General features: G+C 38.8%; 1 protein-coding gene across 3 annotated transcripts in view; it reads right to left on the bottom strand.

Annotated features, from left to right (window-relative positions):
* The window catches only part of PDE3A (phosphodiesterase 3A), a 266042-nt gene that overhangs the window by 18887 nt on the left and 222182 nt on the right, over positions 1-24973 (bottom strand). For 2 of the 3 annotated variants that reach the window (XM_080582851.1, XM_080582852.1), the window contains 9 exons: positions 23410-23629; positions 19444-19529; positions 18832-19001; positions 17373-17510; positions 10569-10680; positions 6959-7072; positions 5321-5520; positions 3473-3676; positions 237-392 (listed from right to left, as the gene is read on the bottom strand). In XM_080582851.1, the coding sequence (XP_080438977.1) occupies positions 237-392; positions 3473-3676; positions 5321-5520; positions 6959-7072; positions 10569-10680; positions 17373-17510; positions 18832-19001; positions 19444-19529; positions 23410-23629 (1400 nt within the window). Of the gene's footprint in view, positions 1-236; positions 393-3472; positions 3677-5320; positions 5521-6958; positions 7073-10568; positions 10681-17372; positions 17511-18828; positions 19002-19443; positions 19530-23409; positions 23630-24973 lie in introns of all 3 variants that reach the window. The other variant, XM_080582850.1, reaches the window with a different exon arrangement.

Raw genomic sequence — 24973 nt, 5'->3', positions numbered from 1 at the left:
ATTGGCTAAGCCTGTACAAAACCCCATCATCAGATGTCTTTGAGGATAAATTAGAAGCTTGAGTGCCATACGGACTATCACTGATCCAGCATACAAATGGTCTATTTGAACTCTAGGCATTCCCTTTAGCCCTGTTCTCTGCAATTTTCACTCATCATCAGCATTAGCACACTGCAGGACTGTTTAGCCCACAACATGCAACCAGCAGATACCACCTTGGACATGCATTTATTTACCTGTTCATAAAACTCATTGACAATGCCTTCTGTCCACTGCAGATGCAAGTCTTTGCATTTTGCAGGCCCGTTTATGTCAGCCAATTTGATGCACATTTGGCAAACCAGCAAGCGGTCATTCTCATTAGTCCAGTCAATCCCAACGTCATCATTCACCTGGCAGGCAGAGAAAGGAAAACCATGACAGTAATGCTCAATAAGAATGCATCCACAGAGGAAATTCTGCCCTGAGATACCTTGTGGTTCAGCTACTTGACAGAATCACAAATGTAAGCAGGTGAGCTAACTTAAAGTTGAAATTTACAATCACCCGCATATCAACCTATAAAAAGAAAAATAAGTGAAAAACAAGGAACATTGAGATATATTATGAGAAATTAATATTTAGCAAATAATGTGTCTGTCTGAAAGCATTTACTAGAAAAACAAAGAAAAAAAAGCAACATTTCCATGACATTTTCCAAGAAATTACTACCTAATTTGTGCACAAAAATAAATTACCATTAAATGACACGCTGATTTTATTATAGCATGAAGATGCATGTAACAGGTCTATTTTTCTATTTGATCTAAATTTTTCTGACAGGATACATTTTTTTCCTTTTCTCAATTTTTCCCATACCTTCCACAATGAAATGTGATATATGCTAACGACTGCTTTAAAATCAAACCGTAACCTTCAAAGAGTCACAGAAAGGCTGAGGTTGGAAGGCACCTCTGGACTTGTCCAATCCCCTTGCTCAAGGCAGGGCCAGTTATTAGACGCTGCTCAAGATCGCACCCAGTTGGATTTTGAGTATCTCCAACAAGAGGAAAACTCCACAGCCTCTTTGAGTAACTTTTTCCAGTATACAACACCTCTCACAGTAAACCAGTCCTTTCCTATTTTTAAAGAGATTTTCTGTGTTTCCATTTGTACCCCTTGACTCTTGCCCTGTCACCACATAACACTGCAGAGGTCTTGCTCCATATCCCATGGACTTGTGTATGTGCAGTTTGTTAAAGTGTTCCCTCACTGAAGATAAGTCTTCATTGCTCCTGACTTTCTCTGACATCTCTTGGATCTGGGATTCCCGAAGCCAGGTCTTACCCACAAAGACAGAGTCAGAGAAAGCACTGAGGACCTTGGCCTTTTCCATCTCCAAATGGTCAGTGATAGCAACCTTTGCTGCCATTAGCCACATTTTTCTATCTCAGCTTTTTTTCCTAAAACATCTCCGAGTGTCGGAGGGACTTTATTCTACTGTCTAATTAATTTTTTAAATTCAAATCCCTCCTTGAAACACAGCTTTAATTTTCAAGTTTGCAGTAGTTGAAAATGGATAGGAAGTTGTGTTATGACTAGACAAAATTACATGTCCTCTGTCACCAGGTCCCCTGTCCCATATAGGAGTAGGTCCACAATGTTGAGGGCTATGCTATTAATATACATGATCTGACATAACTAGTGTCAGAGGACAGTAAGTGCTCTGATGCATTGATATCACCAAAGTGACAGACAGTGAGCTTCCTTCATTATTTCTTGTACTTTCCAGACTGCAAGATTTTCTGGTAGGAGGATGATTACATTATATGTGCTTACACTGACTTCTACTGTCTCTCTGACTACAGTCAATACACTAAACTACAGTTCAGCAACTCAAACAATAACATAATCATTTAGAGCTCAGCTTATCAGAGCTGCAGAAACTCAGATACAAACGTGTGAGGTCTGCTCTTGGAGGCCACTCTGGTACAAAAGAGGTTTTTCTAATCAAGTGTAAATAATCTCTTTTTAAGACAGTGATGACTCAGGGAAAGCTAGGATCAGCCACAAATACTGCTTAATATTTTCACTTTCTCCTCCTCTTTTTTTTTTCTTTCTTTTTTTTTTTTTTTTCCCCCTCATATTACTTACTTTCACAGAAGTGAAGGTTTTTGTCCAAACTGTCAAAGGCAAAGGATTTATTCAGACAGCCTGAATTCACTGTGCTTTATTGTCATGGGAGCCCTATCACCTGAAAATCTGCCAGTAAGTTCAATACTTTAAGAGGAAATTAGGCAGGTGAAAATTGCCCTGGGGTTTAAAATTAAGACCTAAAGAAACCCTTCTGGTATCACCAGGAGGGATGTGGGACATGTCTAACAGGGGTCCAATGTTAAGGAGTTAAGACTTTTATGGATCTTCAGATCAGTTCTCTGTCCACCCTGGACCATAATTTAAGGCATTTCTTTACAGCTCCTTAGAGCCAAACAAAGAGATATAGGGTCATATATGTCATACATCCGTAGGCTTCAGACTTTTAGGATACAGATCCATCTTAAGCAATACCCCAAGAAAACATTTTATCTATGAAACTAAAACAGCTAGGAGGTCCCAATCCAGGACAAGAAATACACTGTGTTTGGTTTTATACAAGGAACAAGTAGGCAACATCAGCTCCCAAGAAGATATTATCCAGGTAACATACCTACAGCTTGGATAGATGGTGGAGTTTATTAAAATAAACTTATAGATAGTAATTTCCAATAAATTGAAACTAGATGACACCGTACAATAATTTTTAAAAATAGGTTCCCAGGGTTGTAATTTTATACTCACTGAGTTGAACATAAATAAAAGATCTTTACTGACCTTTCTTGGGGGTTTACCCATTGGGAACAAAGTAGGAAAGAAAGACCTTTTACTGCATTTCAGATCAGAATTTCAAAATCATACAATATCTGTGTTTTGCTAATAGAACAGTACAATTAAACAGATAAAGAGTCACATTAAGTATTTAGACATTATGGAAATGTGGTAAAACCTCTCCTTTTTTTTTTTTCCTTTTTTTTAAATTTTTTTTTTTCCCCTGAGTGTTTTGCTAATGTCTAAAATGCCAGCGGAGAAGAAAACAGTATTGAAAAGTAAGATGTAAGTGGGATTTTCATCAAATTGTCCTGTATTACATAATATCCTCAACAGGGCAAATTAGCCTTTCTAAATCTGCTTCTGTATGTTATCAACAGGACAACAGATACTGCCTTAAACCAACTTCTGAAAAACACAAGCATATATAAGAAAGGAAGCTGTGGCACTAAATTCAAATAGGTAAAAGAAATGCCAGATTAATATTCATCGGAATGTTTTACAGCAGTTGAGAGGCTATTCGGAACAAAAAGCAACACAGCAGCATTTTTAATCATTTAACTGTGATGCTACCAAGCCCTGGAAACTTTTCTGACTATCCACCAAAAACCCAAATGAATCTTGTTACCTTGGCATTGAATCTGGCAACAAAATCAAAGTGTTTTTTCAGGTCAGTAGCCAAAATTGCCTCAATGACGAGGAAGCGGAAATGCTTGAACTCCACATGGTCAAGGTTGACCAAGAAGTTGTATTCTGGCCTTGACATGAAAAGGTTCCAGGCAGCAGCAGCGTGGTGATTCTCCAGAACAGAGCGGTCATTGTACAGCACTGCCTGTGAAAGCAACATGGGCAGATGTTCAGCAAAAGAAACACCACACCTACAGAAATAAGAATGATGTGGGGTTAATGCATGAGGGACATTCAGGTTTGGTTGATTTTATTCTTTTTTTCAAGATTTTTCTGAGGTTTCAAATGTTATTTTGGCAGGAATAGTAGCTGCTTATTTATAAAATCTGTATCTTTCCCTGCTTAAGGGTCTTCAGTTCCTGACTGAACCTCGTCATGACAACGAATGTCTAACATAATCTAGGCATATATATATGTATATTTAATATACATGGGCATGGTCAATATTATCTGCTAGTGTTTCCCTGTTTTCCAGAACAAGTCACAGTACTAACAGGGATTACTGCCTATGATGTTTGTATCTGGCAATTTTATCCACATTAGATTGATTCCAAATGCAGAAACAAATGAAATCCCAGTTTGAAACCTGAAAACATGCATTCAACATGGCAGATTTATCAATGCTAAAATCCAAATTATTTGGTTTATGGAAAGAAATGTTGTGTAAAGTCTCATATATTTTTACACAAGTATATATGGATAGTTTCCACTGTTAGGACTTTTTTCATTACTTTTCAATTCAATTATATACTGTCATCTTCAGATGAAAAAATCTACTCTATCATAAAGAATAGAATCTATTCTTTATCCCAGATGTAACTTCCTTTGTTGACTTTTACAACCACAAAGGTACAGCATTCATTTCTTAAAAATGGATTTAAGAATAGTGTATGTCTTCCATCAGTCTATTTATCCAGCTAGAGTGTCAGAGCTCTTGGTCACAAAATATGTTGCAAGGATGAGGAGTATTACTATATAGACTGATACAGAGCAAGGCCAGGTGACTTCCTTTTGCTAAGAAATGAATTCTGGATCCAAAGTGGGGAGTAAATCCATAATTTCTGCATCCCTAACCAACTTCTCATCATTATACCACCTTTCGTTCTTTCTTTCTGCACAGAAATATCTTTCAGCAGAGTATGCTGAAGCCAGGCAGGTCAGCTATGAAAGGTAAGGAAAGATGATCTCATAATTAAGCCAATAAACAGTGCCTCAGAATTGCTGAATTTGACTGCCAGCATTGGCAGCAATGTCTGTGTAACCTTAGGTAAGTCTCAATTATTCATTTGTAAAACGGTGATGTTTTTTTTTTCCCCAGTAGAGTCATAGTGTAAAGACACATTCATAAACGACTGCAGCTATTCATATACTACAGGAGCAACAGAAAATATATGTTATGATTGCGCACAAACTCACTTGCATGGTGCACTGGAAACTACACAGTTTGTTTGTCTGTTTGTTTTAATCTTTCTGTGCCTTATTGTGTAGAGTAATATTTCCCTTAATTTCACAAACAGTTATAGATTCTGTGACATTCAGCAGAACATTTGCTTCTCCTTCACAAAGACATTTTATCTATACCTTTCTTAACACTCCCCCTGAGTGTAGTGAGGGTGTGTAAGGAGACTTACTGGCAATCCCCAAGTGATTATTTCTTTCACTTTGATAAGCTGTTTCAAAATATTTGGTATAACTGTGCTTGATGTAAGCTTCAGGTATCACCGACAAGTAAAATCTGCTACCATTGACCTTCCAAACTTGGCAGCAACACTGCCTGAGATTTATTTACCTGAGGAGCACTTGTTGCTACCAAAAAGGCATTGGTCCTTCCAGGATGGTCATAATCATGCATGGCTGCAGCTACGTAAAGAGCCATCAACTCGAGGGCTGGGATGTTGCCAGCTAGGCATCCGTAGCTGTCATCTGTAGGTGTGTATGTCTTCGAAAACACATAACCCATATGGCCATGAGTGATTCCACTGTCAGAATCTGAGCAGAAATAAATAGGTTTAGAAAATTTCTTATCACCTTTTCAGTGACTTACTGAAACAGATGGGAGCAGCAAAGCAGGAAGAGGAGTGGAGGATTCACAGTACCTAACTGAAGAGTAAACATGTCCTGAGCTGAACACTTTATGATGCTGTGTACATGACCCAGTGCAATAAGACATGCTGTTGAACAATTTCAGATCCTCCAGGGATCTTCCAGCCATCCAGCAGAGCCTAGTCTCAAACTACATAAGGCATTAACAATAAGTTATGGGCCAACAGACATGCTGGACCTTTGTGAGTAACTCAATCTTCGCACTCCTTCCTCTAAGTGCTTCACCATATAGAGTAATTTATGAAATACTATCAGTTCTTAAAGTAGTGGAATACCATTTGTTAAATCAATTGGTATAGGTGCATGTTTTTCAATCCAATGTCTACACTTTACTTTTTTGATGATAATTCTCTTACCAGCCTCTTTTTGAATCAGCTTGAACATGCCACTGGCAGATTTTGAGGGAGATGCACTGAATGGAACTTGCATGCAAATGAACAACATCTTTCAAGTTACAAACACCGAAAGCCCCAAAACACAAGTCCTTTCATTCCACCCAGTTCACCTCAGCTACAAAGCCTCCAACAACATTTGCTGGTATGATTTCTGACAAAATTTTCCAGGAATAGCAACCTTTCCCACCACCAAAACATCCTGAAGAGTTTCATAGGTGATATTCTAATGCCACACAAATGCACACACATGAAAAGTGGAAATGTTCTCTGTGGACCAAACTCCTGTTTTTTCAACAGCTCCCTCAGAATCCCCACAAAACACAGACAGGTCCTCTAGTTGCTACAGCTCAAGCTGGTGAAGTTAATATAAATGTGCAGTAAGAGCTTCCTGTAAGTAGCAATCATAAAATAGCAGACAAAGGGACTCGTAAACTAATTGCAAGGTGGTAAAAACTCTCCTTCTTTGGAGATAGTGAGGAATGGCAAAGGAACACTTCACAACAGCCAAGCAGTAGCAGTACATGCCACTACCTGCGTGTCCCAGTAGTTTCATAATAGCAAAACAATGCAGGGATTGAAGATTAAAAAGTCTACACTGTTTCTTGTAGCAGCATTAGAAAGCACTCCTAGCACAGCTTCCTAGAAGAAAAACTACTGAAAAATCAAATGGTAATAAACATCTATTATTATGGGTGACCGCAAAGGTTTCCATTCACACATTAAATGTAAAATATTAGGTTTTGGAGGACCAGCTACTTTCTCTTCAATGTTATACAAATATACATGCAGCATTCAACAGGCTATTGAATTTATAAGTCTTTATAACAGCAAGTACTGCACTCAACTCTCAATTGTTGGCTTTCTTCCAGCAAATTTCATGTCAAAAGCTTTAAAAAATACAACATATACACTAGCATATTTAAATATACCTGAATCACTTGCTGACCCATGATCATTAATCACAGTTGGCAGTCCTGGAATGGGCTGAGTAGTAAGGTACCAAACGGCATGCAGAACATCAGTTGCATGGATTCGGTTGTGATCTGTGATACAAAGCAAACGACCTTGCTATTAAACATGAGTATTTCCGACGGAGGGAAATCAGCACCATCTAGTGGGTACTGCATGACAGTCAATCGAGCAGAAAAATCAAATGGTATCAGAACCATGAAAAACAGCTGTATAGTGTAAATGCTCAGCTTTTTACTATGGCTCAAGCAAATTCATTAGCAAGTCTCACACCAGTCCAAAAAGAGAAAAACAACAGCAAAGCAGTGGTACCTGCACTGTAGGAAACTTTGTGAAGAAAGCATTAAGCAAGGAGTCTGACCCGCGCTTCCAGCTCCATTCCTTTACTCCAGTGGTTGCCTTTCACTAGTTAAATGTCATAGGCTAAGTATCTGTTGTTAGCCTTTGATTCAAATGAAATCATTGGGAAAACCCCATCTACTTCAGCAGATGGTTCTCCCAACTTCTAAACATGAGGCAGATAACACTTACCTGACTCTACTTGAGCAAATGTCGGTGCTGTGTTAATGGCTGCACTGCAAAGTCAAACTCAGGATATGTGTACACTGCACAGTTAAAACAAGTTCTTCCTGCAGTTTTCTGGCCAGGGATAAGATTTCAGGCCCTGACTCCTGTAATCTGGCTTGCTACACATTCTCTTTGCAGAAATGAGAGATAAAAGTCACTCCGAGGCTCTTCCCACCAAATCCTTCAAGGCCAGATAAACTATCCTACAATCAACACAACTGGCTGAAAAAGGAATCACACACTAGTTCAGCACAAAGTATCATCTAAACATACACTGGCAAAAGCAAACACGACGCTAAAAGAGGAGTAACACTTTGCTGCACGAGGACCAAAACATACATCTGGAGTAGAATCACTGAAAGGCAAGTATTTCAGCTTGTGATTCAGGCTAATTTTGGGCAGAGCATAGGTATATTCTACAGTGACTAACTAATGCTGCTAGCAATCTGCTTATCTGAATTATAACCTGTGGCTACACTACCATTGTTGCAGTTCTGGAAAGATGCATTTCAGAGGCCGAAGTACAGAAATATGGGACTCCATCACTGGATTGCCCCCATCAATATGACTCACAGGAGGAGGTAACAAAAACTCTGTACTCTGCGGGATGTAGAATGGTCTGGCATCAAGATGTGTAAGCAACCTGGTTTTATACCTGCCTCATCCTCAAGACAGGCAGTGTGCGGCTGACAGAGAGTTTCTTAGCACTGAAGCTGAACTTCACACTAAAGCTACCATTCAGTGGGAAAACAAAGAAGAAAGGAGAAGAGCTGGGATGGAGAAAGCACCCTGGGGAGCCAGATTTGCCTCTTTGCCACTGCTGAGGCATGGATGATTGCCTGTTCCTGCTGGGAAAATCCACCTGCCTCCTCCAGGGAAGCAATGCTGCTACCATATTTCTAACCCTTGTCATCAGTGGGGCAAAAGCTGCCTGCCTGCATTTGCTCAGTTTTGGCATAGGAGGTATAAAGAAGAGCTTCACCATCTTGCTAACCCAAGACTACGATGCTCAAGGCAACTGCCTACTTTGTCTACTTCTAAAATTGGCCTAAAATCCTGCCTGCTGAGGGCAGATGTGTGTAACACAAAGGCTAATTATATTCACATTTTGCAGTCACTTTGCTTACTCACTAAATGTGAGCATAATGTCATGCCACTTGGCCTTGGTATTTACCCCTTACTTTAACCTCTTGCTCTCCTGTGACTTTCTCCATTTAGATATTTAGCTACTTTTTTATTAGTAGTATTAAGTAAAACAGTAAGCAGCATAGGAATGGATATTTTCTGAAAAGAACAAAGTAAAATATGGAAGAGATCTCCTTCCTGCTGCCTTTCTTGAAGTACTAAGAACATCTATCCTGAGAAACTAATGTCATGCAAAACCTAGAGGATGGTCCTGCATAGGGGGTCTAATGCTTTTCTCTGGAGTAAAGGCTGGGTGAACCTCTTGTGAAACTTGTACAAACTTAATCCAGCAGGGATAGTCATAGTTAATTTTGTATGAATAACTCATTTTTCAGTTCAGCAACCAGGAGAAAAGACTGGTTCAATAAAAACAAATTGGTTTGGTTTTTACTCCTTCACAGAAATGAAAAACTGGAAGGTAAATTAATTATGTATTAGACAAAATATTCTTCTTGACTATAAAATTAAACACACATAAGAAAAGTCAAGGAAATGGAGGCTATATTTTTGTAAATAGCTAGATTTACAAAAAATCCAGAGCCCGTATGAGTAGTTAAGTGTTTAAAACAAAGAGGAACAGCTCCAATAGGAAGGACAGACTGTGGAACATCCACCTATAACCCCTCTGGCTATAATCTGCTGCTTAAAATCCCTTCTCGGATTCAAACACAGGGAAAGATTTGAAATTTGGTCTCTCACTTTCCCAGAAGAGAGTCCAAACCACCTGGCTTGAGAGCATTTTGAGGCAGTTTTCCTTCAATCCCTTACATTGTAGCTGTTCCAATTTGTATTTAGTATTTTGAGAGAGAGACTATATGCCTTAATAAGCCAATGTTTCAGACATTTTTCTGGGAGGTGGGAGAAAACAGGGTGTCCTATATTCCTCAGCACAGGAGTTATCTGCCAGCTAAAAGGGGGAATAACTGCCTCCCTCCTCCTGGAAAAAAAGAGTCTTTTGCAGTAGAAGTGGTTTGGTAAGTTTGATTTGAATTAGTAAATACTTTGGGAATGACTGAAAGCAAGTTTTTCTGTGAATAAATTATTCACGCTGAAAAATACTAGCTTAGCTGTAATTGCAGAAGAACAGGAGACACTCAGCTACTCAGTATATTTTGGCTTTACAAAGTATGTCTCTTTTGGTAGCATAGCACTGCTACTGTGTAAAAAAATCCAGATCTCTCACTGAGGGGGAAATGTTTCAATAAAATCTATCAGGGGCAGGGGCATACTTGCATAATCAAGAATACACACTTCAACAAGCTCTTTGTAAGTATAACATCTTCACGTGGCTGCAGGCTTCTACAACATTTCCCATGAATTATTATTATACAACATGAAACAGTAAATGCAATGAAAAAGGACAAATGAAATTGTGGTGCAAAAACCACCCCCTGACTAGAGAGAACTGTCCATTTGGTAGTGACACAGCAGAAGAAAAATCTGAAGAAATATTCTTCTGTTAGTGCTCAAGAAAGCATGTATGCTTTCATGCATTGTGTAGAGTCTGCTATTATTACTGAGCTTTTCTTTTTTTTTTCAGTTTTTGTGCCCCCCCCCCCTTTTTTTTGATTTACACATTGCACCACTATCTTCTGAAGCAGTTTGCTGTGGTAAATTATTATATTAATCAATATCAGCAATATATGATTTGAAATTATGGTCTCAGCCAATACATATGAAGGTTTAATGAAAAAGGCATCTCATTTAAAAAAACAATGTATCTGGTATATTGAGAGAAGAAAGTCTTCAAAACAAAGTGCGTAGAAAATACCCAAAACTTTAAGGAAGCACCGTTGTCAACTGGGAATTGTTACTTACAAGGTATCTCCCGATATCCACATTCCAAGGCATGGAAATAGTTCATAAACTCCCTCACTGGAATTTTAAAGGTTTCAAACAGCCCCATGTCCTCAAAAAGCTTGTATGATACCTGAAAAAAACAAAACCAGCATTCTGCTAAATAGACGAGAAAGAATCTAAAAATTAGATACAAAACTCATTCTGTCAAATCACCCCACGTAGATGTGCTTTCTTCACAGTATTTTCTCAAGTGTACCACCTGATCCAGCTATAGCAGCAGGTACTTGCATTTCCATAGTGATGTGCTTACGCAGACAACCTATTAGTACCAAACAGTCCTCTCCATTCCTTCATTGAACCCTTCCAAATGTTCTGCTCTTCCTTTCAGGCATATGGACCCCCAGATTTGGCAGGCACCTCAGAAGCATATACACATAAAGGAAGGTGCCCAGAGCTCCTTTCCAGAGTCTTGTGAAAAAAAAATAAAATTAAAAAAAAATAAAAATCCCCATAACCCTCTCCAAGGAGCATTCATGAGTCAACTCAATTCCCAGAAAAAAGGGAAACAAGTGAAGGAATAAGAAAAGGAGAGGGTGATTTGAATCCTCTACATCATCTCCTTTCCCTCACTCAGATTTTGGCAGTGAAATGGTAAAACCGACTTCAGGATCTCAGAGGCAGCAAGTAGCTTAGGAGGCAGAGCTGCTCAAAGAGTTCATGCATGGCAAGATGACCACAGACATCCAGGAGAGGATACATCAGAAGGGAGAATGTGATGGATGAATGAGGGGGCATTCAGGAGAGAGGAAAGCTCAGAAATGTAGACAGGAGGAACTGCAAAATAGACAAGATTCAAGGCAACTTTGAACTTGACATACTGAACAATAGGACATTGTAAAATTACTGTATGACCTCTTCACTTCCTTCTTTCACAAGTTAGCTTCTTTATTTATTTACTGCCGTTAGCTAAATTCTGTCCTTTTTATGTCATTTACCTGGTAATGGTCTGTCTAGGGCAAAGCAATTTCAAACATGTTTAGAAGGATGAGTGCTATACTGATAAGAAATTGTTACAAATTCTGTTCCATGTTTCACACCTGAATTCAAATCAAATGGGTATCCACAGATGTTTCTTTCTGTATACTGTGTATATAAACTGCGACCTATGAGCTACACTTAAAGCTTAAGGAACAGAAATTTCAACTGTCCTGCCACTGTGTATTTTTATAGTAAGAATAATAAAAAAGTATATGAATTTGTCGTCTTAATGATCTTTTCTTTGCCTCCCCTCCTAGGCATTTCCCACCAGGAAAAATCAGCATGTCAACTAACTCTGGCAAAGCACTGCAACAGACAGTGATGATGCAGAGACAGGTTGAGCGTGGTGCCTGACACCATCTGGGATTCCCCTCTAATACTAGAAACATCTGACAGTTGTGGTTCTGGTGGTGGCCTCAGCTCTTACTTCCGTTACTGCTATAATCACTGAAGTGCCACTAGCAAGGCAGTCAGAAAAATACTTGCTGGTGGTAATTTCTCTTTGTGGCCACTGCTGTTGGCCATAGAGCAAAAAGCTCTTTGTAGTAAAGTAACTAATATACTACTGAGTCAGAGTGCACTGGAAGACACAAGCTTAGAATAAAACTAACCCAGCTTTGTATTTTCAGCTAATTGTCCCTGTCTACAGAGAGGAAGTATAAAGAAATATTATTCTGCAAGACCAAATCTTACTGGGCTGCTCTACCAATACTGGACAGGTATCTTAAATAAAATGTCATACAAGCACTTTTTTTATCCCCTTTGGATTTTCGGAGTGGAGCTGTGCAGCAGTTGAAAAGAGAAGCTGACTGGTGGATATGAATGATAGCATTATTCTTTCTCGTCATTAGAGAGCGTAAATATCAAGCAAATCATTTAGACATTTTGAAATCTTTCCTTCCTTCCTTTCTTCCTTCCTTTACAATGGGGAGGAGGAAGAGGCAAAGGAAGATCAGAAAAAGGAAAAAATGCATTGATGTCTTTCAGAAGGTCAACTGTCTAAATTCTTTCATTAACAAAAAAAAAAAAAGGAAAAGTGTGAAGTTGTTGTTGTTGTTGTTGTTGTTATTATTATTATTAGTATGTTATGTGAACAGAAAAAGGAGGACCACAGAAAACATAGATCCACTATTTGATGGGGAAAGTCACCTCACAGACAAGGACATAGGCAAAGCAGAGACGTTCAACGCCTTCTTTGCCTCCGTCTTCAGTGCTGATGATGGGCCTTGGGACCCAGGGTGCCATGAGCTGGAGGACAATGATGGTGGGAATGACAAACTCCCAACCAACCTTGAACGTGTGGGGGATTTGCTGCTCTACCTGGATCCATACAAGTCCACGGATCCGGATGGGATTCATCCCAGGGTGCTTAGAGAGCTGGCTGATGTCATCACAGGACCTCTCTCAATTATTTTTCAATGGTCTTGGGAATCTGGAGAGGTCCCAGCAGACTGGAAGCTGGCAAATGTACCAATTTTCAGGAAGGGCTAGAAAGAAGACCCTGGTAATTACAGGCCTGTCAGTCTTATGTCAGTGCCTGGTAAAATTATGGAGAAGATAATCCTTGAAGTTATTGAAGAGCACCTGGGGGAAAATGCAGTCATTGGTCCCATCCAACATGGGTTCACGAGGGGTAGGTCCTGTTTAACAAATTTGATTTCCTTTTATGATGAGATCACCCATCTAGTCGATCAAGGGAAACCAGCTGATGTGATCTTTTTGGACTTCAGCAAAGCTTTTGACACAGTTTCTCATAGGATCCTACTGGACAAAATGTCCAGCATACAGCTAAACAAAAACATCATACGATGGGTGAGCAATTGAGTGATGGGCAGGGCTCAAAGGATTGTGGTAAATGGGGCCACATCAGGCTGGTGGATGGTCACCAGTGGAGTCCCCCAAGGCTTCATTTTAAGGCCAGTCATCTTCAATGTTTATATAAACTATTTGGAGGTAGGACTAGAAGGTATTTTGAGCAAATTTGCCAATGACACTAAACTTGGAGGAGTTGTAGACTCTATTGAGGGTGGAAAGGCCTTGCAGAGAGATCTGGACAGATTGGAGAGCTGGGCGATCACCAACTGCATGAAGTTTAACAAGAGCAAGTGCTGGGTCCTGCACCTGGCACAGGGCAACCGTGGCTATACATACAGACTGGGCGACAAGACACTGGAGAGCAGCCCCGCAGAGAGGGATCTGGGGGTTGAGGTTGATAGCAAGTTGAATATGAGCCAGCAGTTTGCCCTGGCAGGCAGGAGGGCCAACCGCATCCTGGGGTGCATCAAGCATGGCATCGCTAGTCGGTCGAGGGAAGTGATTGTCCCACTCTACTCTGCGCTGGTGTGGCCTCACCTCGAGTACTGTGTGCAGTTCTGGGCACCACAGTACAAAAAGGATGTAAAACTGTTGGAGAGTGTCCAGAGGAGAGCTACAAAGATGGTGAAGGGCCTAGAGGGGAAGACATATGAGGAGCGGCTGAGGTCACTTGGCCTGTTCAGCCTGGAAAAGAGGAGGCTGAGGGGAGACCTCATCGCGGTCTACAGCTTCCTCACGAGGGAGAGTGGAGGGGAAGGTGCCGATCTATTCTCCTTAATCACCAGTGATAGGACCCACAGGAATGGTGTCAAGCTGAGGCAGGGGAGGGTTAGGCTAGACATCAGGAACAGGTTCTTCACTGAGAGGGTGGACACACACTGGAACAGGCTCCCTAGGGGAGTAGTCACTGCACCAAGCCTGTTGGAGTTTAAGAAGTGTTTGGACTGTGCACTTAGTCACATGGTCTGAATTTCTGGGTAGACCTGTGTGGTGCCAGGAGTTGGGCTCAATGATCCTTATGGGTCCTTCCAACTCGAGATATTCTATGATTCTATGATTCTATTGTTATTATTATTATTGTAATTATTGTTGTTGTTATTCATTGCTCTGGATTAACCACTTTTAAATGCTTCCACTTTTAAAATCTTTCCTCCACAAACTGCATGCTGCTTCATGAGCTCCCTCGCAGTCACCATCCCATAGACTGAGCCCAGTGCTCTTGCAGCTGTGGAGTGGTCCCTGCTGCCAGGGGCAAGCCCTGGTGAAGCTCTGACAACATCCAGCCACTTGGCCCTGGGTGCTCCACACAGCCTTCTCCCTCCTGCATCCATTTTCTGTTCATCTGTGCAATGACCGCTAATGCTCAAGTAAATCATTTATAACTCAGATACTTCTGGTACTGCTGCCTGAACAAGTGCTTCTCCTGAATGATTTCTAAGGGAAGCTTTTATAGAAATGGGGATCATCATTCACGTGCAGCTCCTCTCTGGGGTGTTACAGGCACACGTAAATGTCTTGGAGGACATGTGCGAGGTTTAGGTCAGTGGTTCCCTATTCATTGCTTGCAGGCTGCAACTCCTTTTTTTGGCTCTTGTATGTAATTTCTGCAAATGTGTGTTCCTTTTAAGTTGTCAGTGCCCGGTCTCCAGCTGTGACAAACATGACTTCTCACACGGGTGGCTGTAATGATCCAGGGAATATTCCATCCCCCACAGACAGATCTCCCTTGTTCCCTTGTATAATGGCTGTAGTTTCTCTCTAAGGAAGTCATACATGATGACTACGTATTCCTCTTGGCACCACAGAGGGACCAAGTAACACGCACCCAATGATGCCCCTCTGTCTTGACGCTGCTGGTGTACCAGCAGTGTAGGAGCACCACCAGCATTTCTTGGCCCTGTGGGCCTAGCAATAAAAGTTGGGGAGAGATCTTAACTTTAGCCTGACCTTTTTCACTTTCATTATTTGCTTTTCAAAGCAAATGAGCTTCTCTTCTGCAGGTTTTTTGTTTTTATAGGAGATGTAAGAAGAGCGTTAAGTGTGACTGAAAGCATTATCTAAGTTTATGGCCTGTTGTGAAGCAGCAGCTCAGCTGGAGGGCTTTGCTGTTCCTTTCTGAAATGGACTGGTATGTAAATTCCTCCCTAGCCCCTATTATGCATATTTGTTAGTGCCACATTTAGAGTATTTTCCACTATATTTTGCACAGATGTTTTTATGGCTGCTGACTGGTTCAGGGTCTCTTTACATGTCTAAATCAATTTAACTTTACAAAAAGGAGAAACAGACATCTCAAGCAGCCTTAAAGATGTTATGCCAGCATTTACTTTCTAAACCAAATGCTTCCCTAGAGGCACGTGTCAACTTTGCTCTGTTCCATCTCATAAATGGCAAGGCAAACATAGTTAATCCAGCTTGTTAATTTACTTATTTTTTTTTTAATGGATGAGTCCACTTAATGGCAAAAAGCAGAGAATAAATCATTAGTGCTTTTGTTTTCCTTTGTTGATAATATCCCAGGATTTAAAATTATACAAGAAAAATAATACTTTTAGTTGCAGGAAAAAAAAAAAAAAAGATTTATTTATTTCAGTTCTCTTATTTCTAAAAATTATTTTGTTAGGAACATATGAGTAGGTGGGGAGAAGAACTAAAGGAATGATCTTTATTTTAGGAACAAGTTTGAACTTGCTTCATTCTGCTCTTAAGGAGTGAGAGTTAATACAAACAACTGTTACAGAAGATAGTGAATTTTGATCTTGAATATTATTTACTTAGGCTTCTCTATTATATTTCACAGGCTTCATTTTGTGTTACTGCAATAGTGATAATGTGCTCAGAACCTGATCAAAAAGCAAATATTTGGAAACAGAGTGTGGAGCTTTAGTGGGAACTGTGAGCAGCAGAGGGAAATTGTCCCAAGAGGTTCAAAACTTCATGCAACTTAGTAAAGTCCTTAACACCCATAGAAGTAGCCATGAGAAAACAGAAGAATGTTTGACTCATTCAAACTACTGTTTTTGCCATCAAAAACATTCTGGTTTTCCTTATGTTTCATTTATGACTCTGTAAGATGCTTTGCTGCTAGACAAAAACATGATGAAGAAGACCTAGAAGGGAATTTTAATCACTTGTTCTCCATGTATTGCAAAGTTGTCTCAATGACCACTGGTGAATGTATATCAATACCCATATCCAGCCACAGTTTGCGTATTTATCTGAAATTAACCTAGAGAGCTGGTGGGCTGGTTAAACGCTTGCCAAGCTACAGAATGATAAAAGACAGACTACAAATAAACTTAAAATCATGCTGTGGTTTTCCTGGTTGACCACTGGAAAATTGAATATAGCTGAATAGTAGTTAACCCCAAAGGGACCAATATTTGATACGGCATTCTCTGGAGCTTGTTGCAGTGAGATCTGCTTGATCCACTAACCTCTGTGTTTGTGTGTGTGGGTTAATTTTCGCACATACCAATAAACATAATCACTTCTTTCCAGCACTCATCACAACATAATGCCTTGCATTGCCTGACTGAAATCTCCAGTACAGAAAAAGATTTCCTGCATCAAAACTGAGTATTTTTACTGTTTAGCCCTGACATGGTGGGCCCAAGATAAATCCTTTCACTAAGTACTTGGTAAGGTACGAGAACAGCTCCTGCAGAAAGGAGAGAATATTCAGAAGGGTTTACATAAACTCATTGGTGGACAGTAACAAGCATAATAGGTGTCTGTTTTTTATTTTTCTTTGTTTTTTGTTTTCTTTCACATTCTTAACTTAAAAGAGATGGGATTTTAAAAGTAAGGAATTTAATGAGAAGGAGTTCATATTGTCAGCTTTGAATTAGATGTCAGGGATCATAATTTCTCAAATGAACAGCTTACAGGTCTTAAAAATACTTTGTCTAAATCATATCTCTAGATAAATAATCAAGCCAGTCATCACAGATGAGATACCCTTCCTACCTGACTGAGAATACGACCACATTTCTTTCCAATTTTTTCCACCAAATCAAAGATTGGAAAATTCCAGCTGTTTAGCTGCTCCATCAGGGGATCCAAGTTGTCCATAACCAGAGGCTCAGGAGCAAGCACAGGCTTGTCCTATGGCAGAAAGTAAAATAAAGATAAGTTTTAGTTCTGTGAAGCATCTCATGCAAAAGAAAAAGAAGTGGTGTTAAAAACTAAGGTCATGTTAGCATCATTTCTAAGCCGATGGTACTTTATTCAGCTCAGCAGAGATGTTCCCATTTCTACCAGCCCTACAGCTAGTCATTCTCCTTTATAATTTTTTTTCACTTGAATGAATAGGAAATTCTGTATATGAAACATCATTCTCTGAACTTAGCCATGAGAGACATTCATTCGTTCATTCATGGGAATCATTCATTCATTTCCAAGGGAGTCTGTCTTCTTCATTGTTAAATTTGCTGGAGTAGAGAGGGAAAAATGTTCACTTTCTCCTTCCACATCAGGACACATTCATTATAATCTATCACAGCTAACAGAGCATGTTCCATGAGAAGAATTATCCATCTTAAACTGAGACCTACCTCTTTTTCAAGGTCTGCAAAGTAAAGATGGGGCATTCCCCTTTGTTCAAATTTCTCTGAACACTTCCTTGCATTTCATTATTACTAAGAAACTGTAAATGAGTGAACCCTAAAATATCTCAAGAAAGATGCCTTCTCTCAGCATGTCCAACTCCAATTCAACAGACTACAATATTTTTTTCAAGAGCTCAAACCATCTTAAAATTTATTAATCCAGTTCTACAGAAGGCTACGAAAACAAACAAACAAACAAAAAAACCCCTAAATTTTCCTTCTACCTCTGAATCAAATTTACAGCTGAATACAGCAGTTGTGAGAAGATCAGCACTTGTCAATGTACTGCAATGTTCTTAAGTTATATGCATGCTCATAATGTTATTCTGTTCAAGACAATAATATCATGCTGCACCCTCAGGGAAGTGTTAATTTCTTTAAAAGTAAGAATCACTGTATATATTAGCCAGGATTGCAAGGCCATTGAGAATTTGAAGTCACTGAACAGGAAGACAATACTTCATGCTAGTAGATTGAGATTATCATTTATTTTCTTTCCAATCTATTCCCTTTAAAGACAAAACTAACACAGAAGCCAAACATTTCTTAAGCACCTAATGACAGATCTATAAGCCTGTATTCATTCATCAAAATGGACGGTTAGTGTCTCACAAGTGGCCAGTGCTTAGGAGCTCTCACACGCTTCAGTGGGTCCTTTCAATTCTTCAGTCAAACCTCTTACTACAAGGTATTAGCTGCTGAAATTTTTGCTTAAAATCGTGGCCACAATCTTTAGATTGCTCTGGGATTGTGTTAGTTTGTTTTTTCATTTCCATATACATTCAGTCTATGGTGACAGTGGAATTTAAACAAGCTACCTCGGGTGGTATCAAGGAATGCAGAATTATGGTCTCAGGCGCGAACGTCCTACAGACGGATCCCTTCCGTGTCTGTTCTTTGGAGCAATCTGTCTCATCATCATTTTGTACGATATCACTGCTGTCACTGTTGTTGGTCTCATAGTCAGAAGTGGCTTGTGCAGGATCATCTACAACACAAATCACAGAGCTTGTTATGTAAAATGACCTTCTGAATAATAGCAACAGGATCTCTGACTCATAATACATATGTGCTGCTTGGCTGTGTCTAATGTTGAGTAATCTGTCCAAAGACATTAAAGCATATATCCTGCAGACAGTGAACAATGGGATTAGGGATTGAAGAGCGGGAAAACACTTGGTGACTGTTATTTGTACTGGCAAGGTTAGACAAAACCATATGGAAAAACATATTTATTTTGCATTGTATCTATATTCTTCACGAGGGTTTTCCCCATCTTAAACAAGCAAAAAGGAAAGAAGCCTCAAAGGCAGTTTGGATGATCTCACCTACGTATGTTTTCCTTCTGTGAGACAGACGCATATTTGCCGTTCCAGCGAATAATTATTAAATTTTAAAGGAGGAGGAGTTTTTGATTGACAAAGAATTACCTGCTCTATTCAGGGAGTGTGTGGTACCATCACTTCTATCTAGTGTCCCATCACCAGCTTCTATTTGGTTATAGGGTCTGCCACAGCTGAAATACAACATCAGGAAACATACACCATATAAAGAATTGTGAGAGTTAGATAGTCTTATGTAAAACATATTCCTGCTCACAGTATACGATTATGTCACACATTTTAAGCTACGGTATAGGCTACATTCTAAAGACAAAATTATAAGAGTGAGCTGAAGTTTTACTGAAAGTCAGAAATGCAAAAAGACAGGTTTATACCTTAGACATAGCCAACACCATTAATTTGTGTCACCAACAGTTAAACTATACCATGTGATTTTTTTATAAATGCCCTTTTTTATTATTATTTTCTAAGTTTATCAGTACAAAACAAGCAAACAAAAAGCTGGCTTTGTACTACAACTGTACTATAAACATGAATTAAAGAAAACAATGAAAATTTGCCAAAGTGCCATACAATCTTATGTTTTGAACACAACCATGCTGAGGCTTCTTTGCTCAAAGTTTGAATACATTCCTCTTTAATAATGCAAATAGTTGTTTTGCCATTACTTTAGTGACAACAAACCATGTACAGCATAAACAAGGGGGCGTTTTGGATAGAACAAGAGGAGGGTGATTTAGCATCCAGACATTTAGCAAACAGAGTTTGCTTCATCATTGCCAGAGAAGAAAGACATTGTGGGAGGGATTGCAATAGTGAGGTCTTTCCAATGCCTGGTTCTTCCCTTCTGCTAAAATGCTTTATACCTTGTGTGCTATTCCCTTTAAGCCCTAAACACGAATTCAGTACCACCTGGAATATCTCAAATAACTATGTCCCAATATGATTGAATCTCAGACCTGAAGGAAGAATGATATAGCATGAATTCACAAGAGAAACTAACAAGTCTGAAGCCTCATTTAGCTTTTATATCAGATTTATATCAGATATATCAGATTTATATCAGATCTTCCCATGAAAAACTGACATTTTAATATCTTTCTCTGTTTGGACTTAGTATTTTGTGGTGTAAACTATACATAGCAGTCTTTGTAAAGAAACAATTATAAAATTATCTAAATTGGTCAAACTTTGGATTAGAAACTTTGCACCATTGTTAGTGCACCATATAAAAATGGCTGAAATCCTGATGATTTTGATGGGGTCAAAAACATATTCTGGAATTTGGTATGCCCTGCAAACATAACGTATCCCTGAAAGAATTCAAAATAACAGTACAAATCCACAAATGATACACACGGTGCACTGCCAAACAAATAAATCTCATATCACTCAGGTTTATAAACAAGATGAGAAAAAAATCTCTCCAACATTCCTTGTGGTTGCCATAAGGTCAATGATAACAAGTCAAAATGTAAAAGTTATAGAGAAATAGAGTCTTTGGTTGTGATACTACAAGGCTTCAGCATTATTATGAGTGCACCTCTTTAATTCCAGAACATATAAAAACTCGCGCTGATTTAGTATATCCGGTCCACATAAAAAATTGTATTAATAAATAAATAAATAATAAAAAAAAATACTGAGCTACCTATTAGAACACTTGAAATCTGCTCTTTGTCAGAATTAAATGCGCCCGTGCAACTTTAACCCAATCCCCCTTCATATGCAGGCACTATAATATACTTCTTAATCACAGGATTGTTTAACATTTTTTTTCACAGGATCCCTGCCTCATCCACTAAGCAGAATTAAGAGTGATTACTTAAAAAGTATTTTAGTAGCATTGTTTGGTATACATTCTTGTTTAACATAGCCTTCAAACTCCATTATCCTACCACACTTCACTTTGTATGTAAGTAAAACTTCTGTCTTGATGCCGTTGCCTGGGTAGATCTGATTAAAGCACTGAATCCATTGAAACTTTATTTCCTCTTTTGTTGTTGTTGGGGGAAGGAGTTGGTGGCAGAGGTTTGCTGACTCTAGTATTAGTTTGTAGCAAGGCTTCTTTTTTTTTTTTTTTTTTTTTTTTTTTTTACAGGAAATGTAGAGCACTGCACACCATGAAGACCAGCAAGCTACACTGTGAATACTCAAACACGAAACAATTCTTTTCCAGTTTTTGCTAATTTAACTCAGTTTGTCTTGGCCATTTCATCTCTTTATTGTGTGTGTGTGTGTTTTTTAATTGTTTGTTTTCTTTATATATATATATATATGTTGTTTTTTTTTTGTTTGCTTGTTTCTTTATTGTGCTTATATTACTGAAGGGTGCGTTATTTATGTGCAGTTCAGTTTGTCTGTGGATATGACATCCCAGTATAGTAATGGCTAGAAATGTGATAGTGGTTATGATTTTTCAATAGACATTAAACGGACAGTGACTATTAATAATAGTGGATGTCAGTTCTATTAGCAGTCATTATACCATAATATTTTAAATAACGTGTTTGTTTCAAATAATCAACAACAAAGTCTACGCCAGCCAATGTCACTACTGGAAGTTCTTACACAGTCTAAGCATTTGAAAACAAGGAAATTAAGAACCAAAGTGTGCTATGCAACTTCCACAGATCAAACAAGATAATAGCTATATAAATGTTAATAAACATTTACCAGTGATTATATTGAAATCAAATTCTACACCTCTCAAGAAAATATATTTCATTACTACCTACAACAGTCTTACATTGATCGGGGTTTTTATTTATTTATTTATTTATTTATTGTTATTTTTATGAGATACCTGTTCTCTTTAACACAATATTGCCAGCAATAACTGTTACTAGTTAAAGTAATTTATTTAAAGTTAATTTAAAGTTAAAGTAATAATAATCTGCGTATGTAGTAATAAAGGCAAAGTGTAACAGGACTTATGTGTATGTTCTCATGTATAATATAAGTCTCATTTCAGATGAATCAGTGCAAATCCCAGTTTTGCAATATCTTTGCAAAGCACTTCATTTCTATTTAACCACCTAACCTTGCCTTAAAAGCCTGTCAGGATCCTGGTCTGAATTCAAGTGAACATGGCTCCCTACAGCAAGCTTGCAAACTCAGTTATGAGTTTTTCACAGACTTCCTAGCCCTGTACACAAACAACACAGCAAGACACATCCTAAGTCACATGGCTGAAGCCAGAAACTAAAAACTATTTTCAAAGATAGTTGGTACCTCGGTAACATTTAACCCAGCATATTGGTCAGACGACATGCTGTCTGCTGTCTAGCTGATAATCACAAATACCCCACTACTATGACCAAAAGTAACATCTAACCAGTAAAGTAACCTTGAAACTGCACTGGAGCTGGCTTCTAAATACTGGTATTTGCAACTAGACACATATTGAAAACTCTAATAATCTAACTTAACAAACCTAAAAATGGGCTGCCTTAAAGTGTGAAGTTAAACTATTACTGTAACTCTTAGCAGTCGGAGGAACTCATCTACAGATGATTTCTGAAAAAAATCCTAGTAGGATATAACCTGACATTACCCTAGGGAGGTCAGGATTCACCCCTTCCGAGCCAGTGCTCAAAATAACTTACTCTTCAGGCATTGCTAGAACACCTGTATCACAGACACTGAGCACAGGGCTACAGGACAGCAGCTTTAAAACCCTAGCAGTCAGATTTTTGTATCAAACCTCAGGTGCCCATTTTGAAAGACTTGGCCTGTGACTGTTCATGTTAGCAGCATGGCATGAGAAATTCAAGTTGTTAATATGAAATCCAACTTTCAGATCTGAAAGTTATTGATGTGGAATTTGTTCATGAATCAAACAAGTAAAAGCTGAAAATGTAGCTAACTGTCTTGCACTATAAAAGCACTTTGTATCATCAATCCACATAATTACTCACATGCTAAGAAGTGCTTAAATAATGTTAAAATATCTATACTGCAGCAGATTATGAGAATTTACATATGCACCAAAAGAGCTTGTTTGCAGGGACAATGTGAAATGATCCAACTCATGTCAAACTACCATCTTACCTGCTGCAGATAACAGAGGGGCTGATGATAGGGTCTGACAGGCTAGGTGCACTCTGAGTAGCAGTTAAGACTTTGTGTGGCTTTAAACCTTGCTTCATGTCAGTATCTGTTGAGTCTGGAAATGACACAGATGATGTTTTTCCAGTAGGACTTGTAGCAGGCGTCCCCTGAATAGGTGAATGGCATGGGGAGGTGAGAGGTGAAATATTTGGTGGGATACCTGGCAAGAGAAAAGAAGAACCTTGTCAATTAACAGTAGCAGCAGATGGTTGTATGAGTTCACTATGCATAAATACTCCTCTTGCAATATGCAGGCACTAGCATAGCTTCCAAAATGAAAAACAGAGAGAAAACCCTCCTCTACTCTGAGTCAAGCTCATGGCTGTCACAGAATGATGAAGCTCCATCATCATCAATTGTTTCTACCTTCTGAAGATCTGACATTAGCTGAAAGGCATGAAATGAAAGATGTGCATAAGAGGCATCACTACAGGTATCACCATATTCTAGTGACAGAGGCACCAGACTCCAACTAGACTGTTCTGCAGAATGTCTTTGCTTCACTGTTTCCACCTGTACAGGAGGGACAAGAAAGGCTTACCCACATTCCTATCATATTTGAACTTCTACATGTGAGATCACAGAATCATGGAATCATTTCAGTTGGAAAAGACCTCTAAGATCATCAATTCCAACCATTAACCTAGCACTGCCAAATCTACCTACCACTAAACTATGTCCCTAAGCACCACACCCATGTCTTTTCTCTTTGAATCCACCTTATATTTTCCAGTCTCAGATGGAAAGGTCGATTACAATAAAGCACAGGGGAGCAAACAACATCTATCTTAAAAGGAAATGCATTTAAATTGACATACCTCCTGACCTTTGTTCTAAAGTTTGAAGGAACACAGCCCCAGTTCATTTACCATGCTCATCTTCGGAGCTGAATGACAAAGACCTTGGGAACTTCAAACTGGTTTTATGTTTGAATTGTGCCCACTACCTAAATGCATTCCAGACACGATTAACTTAGAATAAGGTCCTATATTGATCTAAGTTTATGATATACTAACCTTGCAGTATATACGTGCAAAGTTGCAGCATTTTATCCCAATAACTTACTGTGATGTCAGCTTAAAATATGATTTACTGTTGACAATCCAGGAGTTAAAAATAATCTGTGAAGTTGCTACAGTGTAATTTTGAGATTCAACATCACCTAAATACACAAATGTTTAATTGATAATAATTACGGCAAATTGAAACTATTCTTTAGTTGGAACATAAAAACAAATCATAATTAAAAGTGCATGATTGTAAATATTTTAAAGCATCAAAATATCAATCTTCAGCATAAAAATCTGGGCCAAAATTTTTACTCCTGTGAATTGGTGCCCCTAGGAATTGCTAGTGATGGAACGGAGCTCTCCTTTCATCATTGGTTAGCTCACAACTTTGGGCAGCAAAGATTGCTACTAATGCTTTCTGAAAGTGAAACAGATGAAACATAAATCTGACTGATATGTGTGCTAAGTCTCGTTTTCCAAGTAGAAAATATTAA

The sequence above is a fragment of the Anser brachyrhynchus genome (genome assembly GCF_964034855.1).
Source record: "Anser brachyrhynchus genome assembly, chromosome: 1".
Taxonomy (NCBI): Eukaryota; Metazoa; Chordata; class Aves; order Anseriformes; family Anatidae; genus Anser; species Anser brachyrhynchus.
Note: the sequence above shows the minus strand (reverse complement) of the source record. Positions and strands in the feature narration are given on the sequence as shown.